We start from the raw sequence: 18,995 nt of genomic DNA, 5'->3' as shown, positions 1-18,995 counted from the left end.
CCTTCCATCCCCAATGAGCATTTGAAACCCAATTACACCCATTTGATCAATTAACTAACTAACCTGTAAAACTTTGAAATGTGGGAGCAAACCAGTGCACCCGAAGGAAAGTGGAATGCTCTTCCTGTAAAATGTGGGATTGCAGGGTACATAATGGTTTCCCTAATGACCACATCTGTTGGAAGTACACCTAACCTCAGCTCAGGATTGAAACATAGAAAATAGGTGCAGGAGTAGGCCATTCGGCCCTTCAAGCCTGCACCGCCATTCAGTATGATCATGGCTGATCATCCAACTCAGAACCCTGTACCTGCCTTCCCTCCATACCCCCTGATCCCTTTAGCCACAAGGGCCATATCTAACTCCCTCTAACAAAGTCTAGGAGCTGGAACTGGAGCTGGACGTACACAGGACCATCCGGGAGGCTGAGAGCCTCACAGATGAGACTTTTACTGAGGTGCTCACACCCAGAGTGCAGGCTTCAGGTAGTAGGTGGGTAACTACCAGGAAAAGTAAGGGGAGTAAGCAGTTAGTACAGGATTCCCCCGTGGCTATTCCCCTGTGCCACGAAAGAGAAGTCAGGATGGTGTGATGTCTCTGAAGTGTTAGGGTCCAGGATGTCTCAGAGCAGCTGCAGAAGATTCTCAAGAGGGAGGGCGAACAACCAAATTTCCTGGTGCACATTGGCACCACTGAAATGGGTAGAAAGGGGGAAGAGGTCCTGCACAGTGAATATGGGGAATTAGAGAAGAGGCTGAAGAACAGGACTTCCAAGGTAGTGATCTCTGGATTACTCCCAGTACCATGTGCCAGTCAGGACAGGAATAGGATGATGGTACAGATGATAGAGTGGCTGAGGAAGTGGTGCACGGGGCAATGTTTCAGATTTCTGGATCTTTGGGATCTCTTCTGGGGAAGGTATGACATGTACAGAAAGGATGGGTTACACCTGAACCGAAGGGGGACCAATATCCTAGCGAGAAAGTTTGCTGTTGGGGAGGGTTCAAACAAAGTTGGCAGAGGGAATGGGAATGAGAGTGATAGGGCTAAGGCTGGTGCAGTTGGTATACAAGCCAATGCAATGTGTAGTGAGACTGTGAGGAAGGACAGGCAAATGATAGAGCAAAATTGCAGTTCGCGAGAAGAGTTAAAGTGTAACATGGGGGCAAAATGGAAAAGAGTGATGAATACAGGACTGAAGGTGTCATATTTCAATGCACGCAGTATATGGAATAAGGTAGATGACCTCGTATTGCAGCTGGAGATTGGCAGGTATGATGTCGTGGGCATCACTGCGTTGTGGCTGAAAGAAGATTATAGCTGGGAGCTGAAGATCAAAGGATGTACATTGTATCAAAAGGACAGGCAGGTAGGCAGAGGGAGTGGATGGCTCGATTGGTAAAAGTTGAAATCAAATCATTAGAATGAGGTGACATAGGATTGGAAGATGTAGAATCCTTGTGAGTTGAGTTAAGAAACTGCAAGATTAAAAAGACCTTGATGAGAGTTATTTACAGGCCTCTGAACAATAGCCAGGATTTGAGATATGAATTTCAACAAGAAATAAAAGAGACATGTAAAGAGGACAATGGTAGGATAGTCATGGTGAATTTCAATACGCAGGTAGATTGCAAAAATCAGGTTGGTGCCGGATCCCCAGAGAGTGAATTTGTTGAATGTCTATGAATGGCTTTTTAGAGCAGCTTGTGGTTGAACCCACCAGGGGAAAGGCAACTCTGGATTCGGTGTTATGCAATGAACCAGATTTGATTAAGGAGCTTATGGTAAAGGAACCTTTAAGAGACGGTGATCATAATATGATAGGATTCACCATGCAGTTTGAGAGGGAGTTGATTGGAAGGAGACACAAGCAGGGATGATGGCAGAACAGCAATGGCTGGAGTTTCTGGGGGAAATTTGGAAGGACAGGAAGGATGCAACCCAAGGAAGAAAGGGTATTCTAAAGGGAGGATGAGGCAACCATGGCTGACAAGGGAAGTCAAAGACAGGAAAACAGGAAAAGAGAGGGCATATTATATAGCAAAAGATTAGTGGGAAGTTAGAGGATTGCGAACCTTTAAAACTCAGCAGTAGGCAACTGAAAAGCCATAAAGAGAGATCATATTGTGCACTCGGATGGGGGGGGGGGGGGGTGGGACTGTTGACAGCCTGTCCCAGCATTCCTAATGACCAGTGCTATTTATTGTTCTTGTGCTTAAATGCTTTCGTGTGGTATGTACAAGTTCACTTATTGTTACATTTTAGCTTGGGTTACACAGTTATAATCATAGTCATACTTTATTGATCCCGGGGGATTTTGGTTTTTGTTACAGTTGCACCATAAATAATAAATAGTAATAGAACCATAAATAGTTAAATAGTAATATGTAAATTATGCCAGTAAATTATGAAATAAGTCCAGGACCAGCCTATCGGCTCAGGGTGTCTGACCCTCCAAGGGAGGAGTTGTAAAGTTTGATGGCCACAGGCAGGAATGACTTCCTATGACGCTCTGTGTTGCATCTCGGTGGAATGAGTCTCTGGCTGAATGTACTCCTGTGCCCACCCAGTATATTATGTAGTGGATGGGAGACATTGACCAAGATGGCATGCAACTTGGACAGCATCCTCTTTTCAGACACCACCGTCAGAGAGTCCAGTTCCATCCCCACAACTTTGTTGGCCCTATGAATGAGTTTGTTGATCCTGTTGGTGTCTGCTACCCTCAGCCTGCTGCCCCAGCACACAACAGCAAACATGACAGCACTGGCCACCACAGACTCGTAGAACATCCTCAGCATCGTCCGGCAGGTGTTAAAGGACCTCAGTCTGCTCAGGAAATAGAGACAGCTCTGACCCTTCTTGTAGACAGCCTCAGTGTTCTTTGACCAGTCCAGTTTATTGTCAATTCGTATCCCCAGGTATTTGTAATCCTCCACCATGTCCACGCTGACCCCCTGGATGGAAACAGGGGTCACCGGTACCTTAGCTCTCCTCAGGTCTACCACCAGCTCCTTAGTCTTTTTCACATTAAGCTGCAGATAATTCTGCTCACACCATGTGACAAAGTTTCCTACCGTAGCCCCGTACTCAGCCTCATCTCCCTTGCTGATGCATCCAACTATGGCAGAGTCATCCGAAAACTTCTGAAGATGACAGGACTCTGTGCAGTAGTTGAAGTCCAAGGTGTAAATGGTGAAGAGAAAGGGAGACAAGACAGTCCCCTGTGGAGCCCCAGTGCTGCTGATCACTCTGTCGGACACACAGTGTTGCAAGCACACGTACTGTGGTCTGCCAGTCAGGTAATCAAGAATCCATGACACCAGGGAAGCATCCACCTGCATCACTGTCAGCTTCTCCCCCAGCAGAGCAGGGCGGATGGCATTGAACGCACTGGAGAAGTCAAAAAACATGACCCTCACAGTGCTCGCTGGCTTGTCCAGGTGGGCATAGACACGGTTCAGCAGGTAGATGATGGCATCCTCAACTCCTAGTCGGGGCTGGTAGGCGAACTGGAGGGGATCTAAGTGTGGCCTGACCATAGGCCAGAGCAGCTCCAGAACAAGTCTCTCCAGGGTCTTCATGATGTGGGAGGTCAATGCCACCGGTCTGTAGTCATTGAGGCCGCTGGGGCGCGGCGTCTTCGGCACAGGGACGAGGCAGGATGTTTTCCATAGCACAGGAACCCTCCGGAGCCTCAGGCTCAGGTTGAATACATGACAAAGTACTCCACATAGCTGAGGGGCACAGGCTTTGAGCACCCTGGTACTGACACCATCCGGTCCTGCAGCCTTGCTTGGGTTGAGACATTTCAGCTGTCTTCTCACCTGTTCAGCTGTGAAGCCCACCGTGGTGGTTTCGTGTGGGGAAGGTGTATAGTCATGAGAGCAGGGTGGGGGACTGTGAGGAGGGGTAGGAGGGGAGAGTGGAATATGTGTTGGTTGGGGGCCGACAACAGATGGCTCATGTGGGGGATGGGCAGGGGCCACAATGTCAAATCTGTTAAAGAACAGGTTAAGTTCATTGGCCCTGTCCACACTGTCTTCAGCTCCTCTGTTGCTAGTTTGCCGGAACCCAGTGATGGTCCTCATCCCCCTCCAGACCTCTCTCATGTTGATCTGCTGGAGTTTCCACTCAAGCTTCCTCCTGTACCTGTCTTTAGCCTCCCTGATCCTGGCTTTCAGGTCCCTCTGTATTGCCCTCAGCTCCTCCCTATTTCCATCTCTAAACGCCCTCTTTTTAGTGATCAGGATGTCCTTTGCCACCCATGGCTTGTTCTTTGAATAACAAAGGACAGTTATTCGCATGTGTGTTTGGGGGTCACCCTGACTGTACCCAGGGAGTTGCTGACAAATCTGTTGGAATCCTTTGAGGAAATAACAGGCAGGAGAGACAAAAGAGAGTCAGTGGATGTTGTATACTTGTTTACTTGGATTTTCAGAAGGCCTTTGACAAGGTGCTACACATGATGTTGCTTAACAAGGTAAGAGCCCATGGTATTACGGGAAAGGTACTAGCATGGACAGAAGATTGGCTGACTGGGAGGAGGCAAAGAGTGGGGATAAAGGGGTTCTGATGACAAATAATGCTTCACAGGCAATGTTCCCTCTAATTTTTTGTTTTCAGTGTGCGCAAAAATCTTATGTTGTGCAAATTTTTTTCCTGTGACAAAAGTATGTGCACATTGAATGCACACATGGGACAGTTTATGTAGGTTTACAAAATATTTGACATAAAACTGCACAGAATAAGAACAAAAAAACTACATATTTAAGTCACACATACACAAAATGCTGGTGAACACAGCAGGCCAGACAGCATCTATAAGAAGAGGTACAGTCGACGTCTCGGGCTGAGACCCTTCGTCAGGACTAACTGAAAGAAGGGATAGTAAGAGATTTGAAAGTGGGAGGGGGAGGGGGAGATCCGAAATGATAAGAGAAGACAGGAGGGGGAGGGATGGAGCCAAGAGCTGGAAAGTTGATTGGCAAAAGGGATACGAGGCTGGAGAAGGGAGAGGATCATGGGACGGGAGGCCTAGGGAGAAAGAAAGGGGGAGGGGAGCCCAGAGGATGGGCAAGGAGTTATAGTGAGAGGAACAGAGGGAGAAAAAAAGAGAGAAACAAAGGGGAAAGAAAAAAAACATAATAATAAATAAGTAAATAAATAAATAAGGGATGGGGTACGAAGGGGAGGAGGGGCATTAACGGGTTAGAGAAGTCAATGTTCATGCCATCGGTTTGGAGAGATTTAATTTTTATCGTATTTAAGTCACTCAGTTATTTTTGTTTCTCTCCTGTCTTTGGCATTTACCCATTTTTCGTAAACTCTATTTTGCCTAATACAACTTCCACCCCATTGATAGCTTTTCATTCTCATTAACATATCCAAATGACATTCATCTAAACGGTTTCTCAGCTTGTTTTTGAGTTGATTCATTAGGCTAAAACCTCGCTCACAGTCCACACTAGACGCAAGAAAGTTTCCCCCAATGTCCATCAACTGTGCAAGGTCGCAAAACTGTTCATTTTGAAGTACAAATGCCAGCATTTGAGCAAAGTTTGAAATCAGTTTGGATTTAATTTTTTCTTGCATGGAAAATTTGAAATCATTAAACTGTCTAACTATTACAATATTTTCAGCTAGAAACTCATGATATTTTAGACATAAGGCATTAACTTCTTCATTGCCAAATGTGAAGTCACAATCTGCAATTGCAGAGAAATCAAAAGCTGACCATTCTTGTACCTCAACTTTGATCTCGTCTGGGTTTGATCATTTTCGCTCTCGCTCATCTGCACTCAACCGTAACATGCGTAGCACTCCTGTAACGGGTAATGACGGGTTCTGTTGCCTGAGCTTTTGTACACAGTCCAAAGGCAATTTACTTGCCAAATGATGCTTCAAAAAGTCAAGTTTCCAAATATCATCCCAGTTCTTTCCACTCGCAAATTCTCCAGCAGCTTTCGTATCACGACAATACAAACGGATAACTCCAGTTTCTGAATCATACATAAATATTTTTCGTAGCTGAACGTTCATGACCTCATGAGCTTTCGGTGTAACAGTTTCTACTATTAATTGTCACAGACGGCTGTGGAGGCCAAGTCATGGGTATATTTAAAGTGGAGGTTGATATGTATTTGATTAGTCAGGCTGTCAAAGGTTGCAGGGAGAAGGTGGAAAAGAGTGTTGAGAGGGATAATAAATCAGCCATGATGGAATGATGGAGCAGACTCGATGGGCTGAATGGTCTAATTCTGCTCCTATCTCTTATGGATGCCCTGTGCAGTCGCAAGGGAATTCACAAACCCCTTACAGACAGTGGTGGGAATTGAACCCTGATCACTGGTGCTATAAAGCGTTATGCTAATTACCACACTACCGTGCCACCTCTAATTTCTGCTTCCTTTTCAGAAATAGATCCTGAAACTTTAATTCTGTTGGCATACTGTGTTGAGGCAAAGATTATATCCAAACAACGAGATCTGGTAAGAATTAAAATCCATACAGCAGGTAAAGAAATAAAATTTCAGGTAAAGGCTCCCTGGACTGTTAGAATTTTATAACTCTTTGATCCTAATTGGTTCTGCAGGTCAGAATAATTGATGACAAAAGGAACCTGAAGCCTAGATTTGGATGCCTGCCGGTGGAAGCTGTGGAGGATCCGGAGAAGACTCTGATAGCTCAGCTGACGGACGAGGAATTTGAAATAACCCAGCAGATTTTGGATGGATATGGATTTCAAATGGATAGGGAAAGCTCTTCAGTTTCAGCCATTGATGGCCGTAGACAGAAAAGCATACTTCCCCTCTTTGCTGCTCTGTTTGCTCTCTGTATTTTATCTGCCTAAACAATCGTGATGTGATTTACACCTATCTGCATGGTCCTTTCCCGACATTTTCCCTTTGGAGAACGCACCCTCTTCCTTTCATTTTTCTGTGACCTTGCAATGGGAGGGTTAAAAACAGATTTTTTTTTTACTTGGAATGGAGTTTTCTGCTCACAGTACTTATAATGAGCAAGTTAGACAGATGAATAAGACATTATGTCTTGGTTCATGAGGTCAATGAGGCCTTGAAGTATATAGAGTAAACTATTAAGGAACATAACAACTTGTTTCCTTTCTCAGTTTGCATAGTTTTGACTGACTAGATTTTCAGAAACAAGTGAGACTAGGTCAATGGAAATGTAAAATCCTCCCTATCTATCATTAAGAAATTGTTTTAGAATAGTAGATGACTGTATGTGGAGGTTAGAAAACAAACACAGGCTTTCTCGATTATATACATGAGTAAGTATGAACAATGCGCTAGCTCATCGGACTTCTGTTCTCGGACTGGAATTGCGATGAGTGCCAAGGACATTTAATCGGAGTCCTTGATGAGCAGAAGGGCATGAGATTTGCTACTGTATCAATTATTCTGTACTCTGTTTTAGACTTGTTATTTTGTTAATCCTTTGCATCACTTGGTAGAAGGGTATGGGACTTGTTCTTTTATCAACTGTTTTACACATTGTTTTAAACTTAGTGTTTTATCTATCTCTGTGGTTCTTTTTTTTGTTCTCACTTACTATACTCTAATAAAATATCTGTAGCAACTTTGGAGTGTTTCTTCTCACTTATTGATTCGAATGGTCGAAACCTGCTTGTCATTCCTTTACAGACCTCAACAGGAACTTCCTCCTGAGGTCTCTCTTTGTGTATTTGAAGAACAATAAAGCTTTCTCCTCCTAGGATCATCTTCATGGCAGAGAGGCTTGTGAGTTCCTGCCATCCCTCGAGCGACACCATCTGGTCTTTAGCTCCTGGTAAGTTCAGTTGTGGCGATAAGATCAAGAGGGAGGTTCCAGATAAACAGCAATCAAACCAAGACCTCAACAGTGGAGCTGGCAGAAGATGATGACACATCACAACGGCAATGAAGACTGAGGAAAGCTGCAGCAGGGAAGGGTCCCCACTTGTCTTGAATTCCATCCCACTGGACCCTGACCCTGATCTGTCAAGGACCACGTGGTAGCTTCCTGTGCATCAGCCTCTCCACGTTAAACAAAGTCACACACAGGCGTTCTCCTTTGAGGGAATCCATCCAAACATCCCAGAAGATGTGGATCCCAGATCTCTCAGGCCTGCACAGGCAGGCACTTTCCTGTCTCCAATAGGAGTTGCCTGCCACTCATTTCCAACTCATCACCTGCAGCCTCTTTAAACCCAGCTCTCATCCACAGCCCTTTGTTCAACCATTGAACAAGCCAGCCTCATCCAGTTGCTCCTAGCCTTTGGTTAACTTGTTGTTTGTCATGTTAAATATCTGTTCTCTCCAGTTTTGTAGCCCCTTGTGGCTTGTTATTTTGCAGTTTATTAGTAAAGTACCATTTACTGCTGAATAGTCTTCATGGCTCTGCTTTTGGGTCAAGCCTCCTCTACATTTCCTGACAAGGTTAGCCGCTGCAGCCACCTAAAGACCCACAAATAGACAACCCTCACATTCAGGTCAAGTGATCGCACTACAAAAAAATCTCCATCAATCTGGCTCTTTCGGGACTTTGGTGGTGTTGGGCACAATTGAGAGCATCCTGACTGGCTGCATCACTGCCCGCTATGGGGACTGTACTTCCCTCAATCGCAGGACTCTGCAGAGAGTGGTGCGGACAGCCCAGTGCATCTGTAGATGTGAACTTCCCACTATTCAGGACATTTACAAAGACAGGTGTGTAAAAAGGGCCCGTAGGATCACTGGGGACCCGAGTCACCCCAACCACAATCTATTCCATCTGCTACCATCTAGGAAATGGTACCACAGCATAAAAGCCAGGACCAACAGGCTCCCGGACAGCTTCTTCCACCAGGGCGTCAGACTGATTAACTCACGCCGATCTGAGTGTATTTCTATGTTACATTGACTGTTCTATTTATTATATATTACTATGATTGCACCTTACACATTTGGATAGAGATGTAACATAAAGATTTTTACTCATGTATGTGAAGGATGTAAGAAATAAAGTCAATTCAGTTCAGGAAATTTGCAAGTTTTAGAGGAGCACAGGTGATTGAAGCAGATGAGATGAAAGGAAGTTTGAAGTTCAAAAGTCAATTTATTATTGAAGTCTGTATCTATTATCTTGAGATTCATTTTTTTGCAGGCATTTACAGGAAAAAAGAAATACAATAGAATTTTACAAAGAAACTAGAAGTAAATAAAGACTGACAAACACCAATGTGCAAAAGAAAACACTGCAAATTAAAATAATATTGATTATATAATAATATATAATATTATGCTATTTACAATATCATAATACAATATTATTATTAACTATTAAGGATTCTGAACCTTCCAGAAGTTCACAATCTCTTTCCTCTACGAAACTTCCTCTCCATGTCCACTATCTAGGCCTTTCAATATTTGATAGGTCTCAATGAGAAACCACCCCCACCCCCCCATCCTCCTTAGCCGTAGTGAGTACAGGCCCAGGGCCATCAAACACTCCTCATGTGTTAACCCTTTCATTCCTGTGATCATTCTTGTCTCTGATCCCTCTCCAATGCCAGCACATCCTTCCTTAGATAAGGGGCCCAAAACTGCTCACACTACTGCAAACACAGTCTGACTAATGCTTTATAACGCTTCAGTATTACATAAAACATAGAAATCTACAGCACCGTTCAGCCCACAATGTTGTGCCGACCATGTAACCCACTAAGCACATCTTTCCCTCTCCGCTTTCCGCAGGGATCGGTCCCTCCGCCACTCCCTTATCCGCACGTCCATCCCCACTGATCTCCCACCCGGTACTTACCCCTGTAAGCTTAAGTGCTACACCTGTCCCTACACCTCATCTCTTGCCACCAGTCAGGGCCCCAAACAGTCCTTCCAGGTGAGACAACACTTCACTTGTGAGTCTGTTGGGGTCATCTATTGCATCCGGTGCTCCCGGTGCAGCCTCCTCTACATCGGTGAAACCTGATGCAAATTGGGGGACTGCTTCGTCGAGCACCTCCACTCCGTCTGCCACAACAGACAGGATCTCCCGGTGGCCACCCACTTCAACTCTGCTTCCCACTCCCATTCAGATATGTCCATACGTGGCCTCCTCTACTGCCATGATGAGGCTAAACTCAGGTTGGAGGAGTAACACCTCATATACCACCTAGGTAGTCTCCAGCTCCTTGGTATGAACATAGAATTCTCCAACTTCCGGTAATTCCCTCCCCCTCCCTTCCTCTATCTCTATTTCACTCTTCCCCCTCCCCCAGCTCCCTCATGGTTCCACTTCCTTCTTCTACCACCCATTGTTTTCAATGGCTATGATGTCAATATTTCCCCTCCTCCACCCCTTTGTCTTTCAAATTACTGGTCTTTCAACTGAAGCTACAAGCATTCTTCAAATCCTTCCCCATCTTTCATTCTTCAGTCCTGACGAAGGGTTCTGGCCCGAAACGTCGACTCATCATTTCTAACTGATGCTGCCCGACCTGCTGAGTTCATCCAACGTACTGAAAGTGTTGCTTTGATCACAGCATCTGCAGATTATTTTGTGTTTAAAAAACCTATTTAAGACACTGCCTAGAATTTCCCTACTGCATAGCCCTCTATTTTTCTAAGCTCCGTGTACCTATCAAAGAGTCTCTTAAAAAACCCTATTGTATCGCCTCCACGGTATAATTCCAGTGCAGGAATTATAACGAGGTGGATTGAGGAATTTCAATGGGACAACAACATTACTCACAGGAATACACCTGTATTTGGAAGGTCCAACTGCTGACAAAGGTAATAATCTCTGGATTACTACCAGTGCCACGTGCTAGTCAGAGTAGAAATAGGAGGATATATCAGATGAATACATGGCTTGAAAAATAGTGCAAGGGGGAGGGATTCAAATTTCTGGGGCATTGGAACCAGTTCTGGAGGAGGTGGGACCGGTACAAACAGGACGGTCTGCACCTGGGCTAGACTGGAACCAATGTCCTAGGGGGAGCGTTTGCTACTGTTGTTCAGGAGGATTTAAACTAATGTGGCAGGGGGATGGGAACAAGTGCAGAGAGACAGAGGGGTGTAAAATGAGGGTAGAAGCAAAAAAGTAGTAAGGTGAAAAGTAAAACTGGCAGACAGGCAAATCCAGGGCAAAAATCAAAAAGGGCCAGTTTTCAACATAATTGTATAAGGGCTAAGAGTGTTGTAAAAGCAAGCCTGAAGGCTTTGTGTGTCAATGCAAGGAGCATTCATAACAAGGTGGATGAAGTGAATGTGCAGATAGTTATTAATGAATATGATATAGTTGGGATCACAGAGACATGGCTCCAGGGTGACCAAGGATGGGAGCTCAACATTCAGGGATATTCAATATTCAGGAGGGATAGACATGAAAGAAAAGGAGGTGGGGTAGCATTGCTGGCTAGAGAGGAGATTAACGCAATAGAAAGGAAGGACATTAGCTGGGAGGATATGGAATCGATATGGGTAGAGCTGCATAACACTAAGGGGCAGAAAACGCTGGTGGGAGTTGTGTACAGGCCACCTAACAGTAGTAGTGAGGTTGGGGATGGTATTAAACAGGAAATTAGAAATGTGTGCAATAAAGGAACAGCAGTTATAACGGGTGACTTCAATCTACATATAGATTGGGTGAACCAACTTGGTAAGGGTGCTGAGGAAGAGTTAACAATCTTGTCGTGCGAGGCTCCTTGGGTAAGAGTGACCATAATATGGTGGAATTCTTCATTAAGACGGAGAGTGACATAGTTAATTCAGAAACGAAGGTTCTGAACTTAAAGAGGGGTAACTTTGAAGGTATGAGACGTGAATTAGCTAAGATAGACTGGCAAATGATACTTAAAGAGCTGACAATGGATATGCAATGGCAAGCATTTAAAGATCGCATGGATGAACTACAATAATTGTTCATCCCAGTTTGGCAAAAGAATAAACCAGGGAAGGTAGTGCACCCATGGCTGGCAAGGGAAATTAGGGATAGTATCAATTCCAAAGAAGAAACATACAAATTAACCAGAAAAAGTGGCACACCTGAGGACGGGGAGAAATTCAGAGTCCAGCAGAGGAGGACAAATTAGGAAAGAGAAAACAGATTATGTGAGAAAGCTGGCAGGGAACATAAAAACTGACTGTAAAAGCTTTTATAGATATGTGAAAAGAAAAAGCTTGGTTAAGACAAATGTAGGTCCCCTACAGACAGAAACAGGTGAATTGATCATGGGGAGCAAGGACATGGCAGACCAATTGAATAACTACTTTGGTTCTGTCTTCAGTAAGGAGTACATAAATAATCTTCTGGAAATAGTAGGGGACCGAGGGTCTAGTAAGATGGAGGAACTGATGGAAAGACATGTTAGTAGGGAAGTGGTGTTAGGTAAATTGAAGGGATTAAAGGCAAATAAATCCCCAGGGCCAGAAGGTCTGCACCCAGAGTGCTTAAGGAAGTAGCCCAAGAAATAGTGGATGCATTAATGATAATTTTTCAAAACTCTTTAGATTCTGGATTAGTTCCTGAGGATTGGAGGGTGGCTAATGTAACCCCACTTTTTAAAAAAGGAGGGAGAGAGAAACCGGGGAATTATACACCAGTTAGCCTGACATCGGTGGTGGGGAAAATGCTAGAGTCAGTTATCAAAGATGTGAAAACAGCACATTTGGAAAGCAGTGAAATCATCGGACAAAGTCAGCATGGATTTGTGAAAGGAAAATCATGTCTGACGAATCTCATAGAATTTTTTGAGGATGTAACTAGTAGAGTGGTTAGGGGAGAACCAGTGGATGTGGTATATTTGGATTTTCAAAAGGCTTATGACAAGGTCCCACACAAGAGATTAGTGTGCAAACTTAAAGCACATGGTATTGGGGGTACGGTATTGATGTGGATAGAGAATTGGTTAGCAGACAGGAAGCAAAGAGTGGGAATTAATGGAACCTTTTCAAAATGGCAGGCAGTGACTAGTGGGGTACCGCAAGGCTCAGTGCTGGGACCCCGGTTGTTTACAATATATATTAATGACTTAGACGAGGGAATTAAATGCAGCATCTCAAAGTTTGCGGATGACACGAAGCTGGGCGGCAGTGTTAGCTGTGAGGAGGATGCTAAGAGGATGCAGGGTGACTTGGATAGGTTAGCTGAGTGGGCAAATTCATGGCAGATGCAATTTAATGTGGATAAATGTGAGGTTATCCACTTTGGTGGCAAGAACAGGAAAACAGATTATTATCTGAATGGTGGCCAATTAGGAAAAGGAGAGTTGCAACAAGACCTGGGTGTCATTATACACCAGTCATTGTACACCAGTCATTAAGGTACAGCAGGCTGTGAAAAAGGTGAATGGTATGCTGGCATTCATAGCAAGAGGATTCGAGTACAGGAGCAGGGAGGTACTACTGCAGTTGTGCAAGGCCTTGGTGAGACCACACCTGGAGTATTCTGTGCAGTTTCGGTCCCCTAATCTGAGGAAAGACATCCTTGCTATAGAAGGAGTACAAAGAAGGTTCACCAGATTGATTCCTGGGATGGCAGGACTTTTATATGATGAAAGACTGGATCGGCTAGGCTTATACTCGTTGGAATTTAGAAGATTGAGGGGGGATCTTATTGAAACGTATAAAATTCTAAAGGGATTGGACAGGCTAGATGCAGGAAGATTGTTCCCAATGTTGGGGAAGTCCAGAACGAGGGGTCACAGTTTAAGGATAAAGGGGAAGCCTTTTAGGACCGAGATGAGGAAAAACTTCTTCACACAGAGAGTGGTGAATCTGTGGAATTCTCTGCCACAGGAAACAGTTGAGGCCAGTTCATTGGCTATACTTAAGAGGGAGTTAGATATGGCCCTTGTGGCTAAAGGGATCAGGGGCTATAGAGAGAAGGTAGGTGCAGGGTTCTGAGTTGGATGATCAGCCATGATCATACTGAATGGCGCTGCAGGCTCGAGGGCCGAACAGCCTACTCCCGCACCTATTTTCTATGTTTCTAACTTGGGGAAGTGTGTGATGAAGATGAGAAAGACAGCGCGGAGAGTTTTGGTCGGAGGTGAACCGGATAGTGGAAGTGAGTTAGAGATGGAGGTTGGCAGGAAAGAGGAATGGAGTGGAAAGAGTAAGAAAAGAAAACAGAGGTATGAGATGTCAAGCTCTGAGGAGTCAGGGGATGATCAAAACAGGACAGCAAAACAATGGAAAGAAGATGATATCAAAGCAATTATAAAACTGAACGAAGACTTTTGCTGATTGGAACCCGATTCGTTTGACGAAGATAATCAACCAACTTATAGGTGAGGTCAAAACAGCAAAGATTTTATGAAATGGATTGCTATTAGTGATTTGTCGGATAGTGCTCAGCAAGGCAAAGTGATAAGATTAAATAAAATAGACAGCAAAGAAATACAATGCTCAATACCCAACAACAGAAAGTGGACTAGAGGAGCTATTTCAGGGATACCAACAAAAGTTGCTATTGATGAGATTAAACAGAACATAAAAGGAGCAAAAATTATTGAGGCCAAACGTTTGAAAGTTACAAGAAATGGAAAAAAAAGTGATAGTTTATTGGTTATGATTAACTTTGATGAAGAGAGATTGCCGATTAAAGTTCATTTAGGGTATATGTGTTATGAGGTCAGAATATATATACCACCACCTTTAAGATGCTTTAAATGTCAGAAATTCGGGCACATTGCGGCGGTCTGCAGAGGAAAACAAAGATGTGGGTGATGCGCTGGAGAACATGAATATGGGAAATGTGAAGCGGGAGCTAGGCTGAAATGCTGCAATTGTGGCAAGGAACACAGCGCAGCTTATCGAGGGTGCATTTATAGCAAGAAGGTGGCTGAGATACAATATGTAAAAGTAACTCAAGGAATCAGTTACACGGAGGCAGTGAAAGCATTTGCTGAAAAGGGAAGCGGTCAAAGAAACGCTGAATGGAGGATCAAACAGTTCACAGGCAGGGGAGACGGGAAATTAATGGCAGTATATATATATTACAAGGGAATGCAAGGAGTCTTAACGCAAATGGTCAAGAATTTAAGAAATATGTATCAGAACTTAAGGGAAATCCTTTGATTTTACGTATACAAGAAACATGGTTGAAACCCAGGGTAAATGTGAAGAACTCCAACAAGAAATTGAAGTACTCAATCAGAACAACTGTGAGTTGGAAAAGGGATTGGAAAAATGGAGGAATTTCTTTCATTGTTCCTGCTTCCCCAGTATAGCCCAGTCATTAAACATGTGAAACCCACAATGAAGACTATTAATATCTGGCTGGAGGGTGCTGACTCTGCTCTTCAGCACCAATTCCGGCACACAGACTGGAGTGCGTTTGCTGCCCGTGCCACCACAGACTCTCAGATTAACGTTGATTTATATACCAACTCTGTCCCTGAGCACATCAACAAGTGTGTAGATAGAGTGACATCAGAAAAACAAATAAAAATTTTCCCCAATCAGAAACCATGGATGAACAGAGAAGTTCACCTCCTGCTCAAAGCCAGAGATTCAGTCTTCAGGTCTGGAGACCGGGAGGCTTACAGCTCAGCCAGGGCCAACCTGAGGAGGGGAACCTCTCAGGATAAACACATATACAAACAGAGAATCGAGGAGCATTTCAACTCCTCGGACCCGTGGTGCATGTGGCATGGCATACAGGTCATTACAGACTTCAAACCACCTAGTACTGTGCCCCCTTCCACCTCTGCTTCCCTCCCTGATGAGCTCAATTACTTCTACGCTCACTTTGACCGAGAGAACAAGGAGGTCACCCTCAAAGCAGATCTCCCGCCTGGTGAACTGCCTCTCTCACTTTCCACCTCCGATGTTTGCGCCACCCTGAGCAGGGTGAATGTACGGAAGGCAGCTGGTCTGGATCGAATACCTGGCCGTGTGCTCAGAGTCTGTGCAGGGCAGTTGGCCGGGGTTTTCACGGACGTTTTTAATCTGTCCCTGTCCCAGGCAGTTGTCCCCACAAGCTTCAAGATCGCCACCATCGTGTCAGTGCCGAAGCATTCCACTGCCACGGGCCTGAATGACTTCTGTCCAGTTGCACTCACACCCATCATTGCAAAGTGCTTTGAGAGACTGGTTCTATCACATCTGAAATCCTGTCTACCCACTACCCTGGACCCCCATCAATTTGCCTATCGCACCAACAGGTCAACAGAGGATGCCATCTCCACGGCACTTCACTCTGCCCTGACCCATCTGGACAGCCCCAACTCTTACATCAGAATGCTGTTCATTGACTTTAGTTCAGCATTCAATACTGTGATCCCCTCCAAGCTGATCGCCAAACTTCGCCAGCTTGGTATCAGCTCATCCCTCTGCAATTGGACCTTGGACTTTCTGACTGACAGACCCCAAACAGTTAACTGAGACAACCTCTCCTCCTCCACTCTCACCCTGAACACCGGCGTGCCTCAAGGCTGTGTGCTGAGCCCTCTTCTGTATTCCCTTTTCACCTATGACTGTGTTCCTGTACATGGTTCTAACTCCGTAATCAAGTTCGCAGACAACACCACGGTGGTTGGCCTGATCAGAGCGGATGACGAGATGGCCTACAGGGACGAGGTCCAGCACCTGGCTGCGTGGTGTGCCGACAACAACCTGGCCCTTAACAACCCAGAAGACCAAGGAAATCATTGTAGACTTCAGGCATGCTAGGAGTCACACTCACGTCCCCATCTACATCAATGGAGTTGTAGTGGAGCATGTATCAAGCTTCAAATTCCTTGGTGGCCACATTTCTGAGGATTTCACCTGGTCCCTGAACTCCTCCATCCTGATCAAAAAGGCACAACAGTGCCTTTATTTCCTGCGGAGCATCAAGAAAGCTCACCTCTGTCCCAGGATACTGACGGACTTTTACTGCTGTACCATTGAGAGCATACTCACCAACTGCATCTCAGTGTGGTATGGCAATTGTCCCGTATTGGACCGCAAAGCAGTCCAGTATGTGGTGAAAACTGCCCAGCAGATTATCGGCACCCAATTGTCCACCATTGAGAACATCTACCATAAATGCTGCCTGGGCATGGCGAAAAGCATTATCGAGGATGCATCTCACCCTAACCATGGACTTTTTACTCTCCTCCCATCTGGTAGGCTAGTGGTCACCAACCTTTTTAAGCCCAAGATCCCCTACCTCAACCTCAGTGAAAGGCAAGATCTACCTACTAAATCGTTTAGAGAAAAAACAGCTCAGATTGTACTTCCAATTTGAGGCCTTTTATTTGGGCGAATTGTATTTGAATTACACAAAATACTTTTGTCAAACTTTCAAATTAATTCAAACAAGAAAACACTGTGACTAGCATATCAAACAGGCCATAGATGTCTTTCTTTAAGAATATTACAACACTTCACACCTTTAATTCTAAGTTTCATTATTTAATTTTATTTCAACACGAAAAGTAAATGAATAAAAATTGACTGTTGCACTCAGTGAGATGACTGGGGCTGAATACTTTCTGCTAGTTCCCAGAAATTTGGCTCATAACTACAGACAGCCAGTCTGAGACAGTCTGTGAGGTGTAGGGTTGTCAACTGTCCTGCATTCCCCCCACTAAGGTAGAACGTTCCTATGAAACCTTTTGTGCCGAAATGCTTTACGCCGAAGAAGCAATTACCATTAATTTATATGGAAAAAATTTTTGAACGTTCCCAGACCCAAAAAAATAACCTACCAAATCATCATACCAAATAACACATAAAACCTAAAATAACACTAACATATAGTAAAAGCAGGAATGATATGATAACTACACAGCCTATATAAAGTAGAAATAATGAAAATTAAGCCAAAACCGATTCGTGGGGGTAAAGAAAAGAAATCCGCAAGTACGCGCATGCGCACACAGGTGCCCGCGCAAGGCTTCATGGTCATGGTAGTCTTTCTCGGGGTAAACACAAATGTCCCGGGATTTGACTGCTACTTTTGTCCCTTATCTGGGAGTGAGAAAGCTGACAACCCTAGTGAGGTGTCTGTCAGTAAGTCAGCTCCTGTACTTAGAATTAATAATTTTCATCTGTGAAAATGCAATTTCACATAGATAAATTGATCCGATGTAGGCACTGACTTTTAATGGTATAAAACCAACACGCACATCACGCATTGCTCAGCCCCATCAGTAGTAATTGCCACCAGTTTATGAATGGGGATGTTATTTTCACGGACATATTTTTTAAACTCATTGTAAATATCCTCACCTCTTGTTCTTTCCTTTAATTGCAAAAGAGTGAGGAAGTCCTCCCTTGTTGTACAATCCTAGAAAGCCATTCTGACAAATACAACATGCTGAGCTGTTTCCATTACATCCAGGGATTCATCGAACTGTAGTGAAAAATATTCACGTCCTCTGACAGTGACTCTACCCTCCTTGTCACTGTTGCAGGACCAAGCAGTATATTACGTATTGCGGTTGTGATGCTGTTTTTGTTTTTAAAGTCATTAAAAACAGTCTCTGTGGTAATGACCATTACTTCCTTGAATAAATCGCCATCCGTAAAAGGCTTCTTGTGTTCAGCCAAAAGGTGACTTACACGAAATGATGCTTCAATAGTAGACTTATCTTGAGCAGCGTGTTTTGTGAAAAACGATTGCTGGGCCTTCAACCCCGATTTCAGCTCCTCAATTTTCCAGGCACGAATTGCGCTCTTTGGCGGGGGGGGGGGGGGGTAGGTGTCTTTAAATTTCTGGTGGTTGGTGTTGCGGTGCCGCTCCAGATTCCCTCTTTCAGTCAGTGCTTGTGTTTGGTGGCACAACATACATATACACTTGTCTTTCACCAAGGCAAGTAGAAATTCCTCTTCCCATTCTGGATGGAATTTGTATGTTTTCGCCTTCTTTCGTGGAGCCCCCGCCACGCTATCAGGATATCACGAGCAATTGCTGACTGCGTCGCATCTGATCTGAGCCGACATTTACGTGCCAGGCAGCACCTAATTAATTCGCTTGTTTGCATCGGGACTACAGAGCGTCATGGGACCTGAATTCTG

The 18,995-nt window shown here is 44.4% G+C and overlaps 2 protein-coding genes across 3 annotated transcripts in view; one reads left to right on the top strand and one right to left on the bottom strand.

The window, feature by feature from the left end:
- The window catches only part of LOC140191503 (gasdermin-E-like), a 30,040-nt gene extending 22,437 nt beyond the window's left edge, over positions 1 to 7,603 (top strand). Inside the window, exons 8-9 of the mRNA XM_072248956.1 lie at positions 6,418 to 6,491; positions 6,596 to 7,603. Coding sequence (XP_072105057.1) covers positions 6,418 to 6,491; positions 6,596 to 6,853 — 332 coding nt within the window. The 3' untranslated portion in view covers positions 6,854 to 7,603. The remainder of the gene's footprint in view (positions 1 to 6,417; positions 6,492 to 6,595) is intronic.
- Positions 1 to 18,995, bottom strand: part of med1 (mediator complex subunit 1) — a 117,465-nt gene extending 98,470 nt beyond the window's left edge. For both annotated transcript variants that reach the window (XM_072249607.1, XM_072249608.1), the window contains exon 1: positions 18,207 to 18,995. The gene's annotated coding sequence lies outside the window, so the exon portion shown is untranslated. The remainder of the gene's footprint in view (positions 1 to 18,206) is intronic.

This window comes from Mobula birostris, chromosome X (genome assembly GCF_030028105.1).
Source record: "Mobula birostris isolate sMobBir1 chromosome X, sMobBir1.hap1, whole genome shotgun sequence".
In the NCBI taxonomy this organism is placed as follows: Eukaryota; Metazoa; Chordata; class Chondrichthyes; order Myliobatiformes; family Myliobatidae; genus Mobula; species Mobula birostris.
The sequence above is the reverse complement of the archived record's forward strand: the minus strand, read 5'-3'. Positions and strand labels throughout refer to the sequence as shown.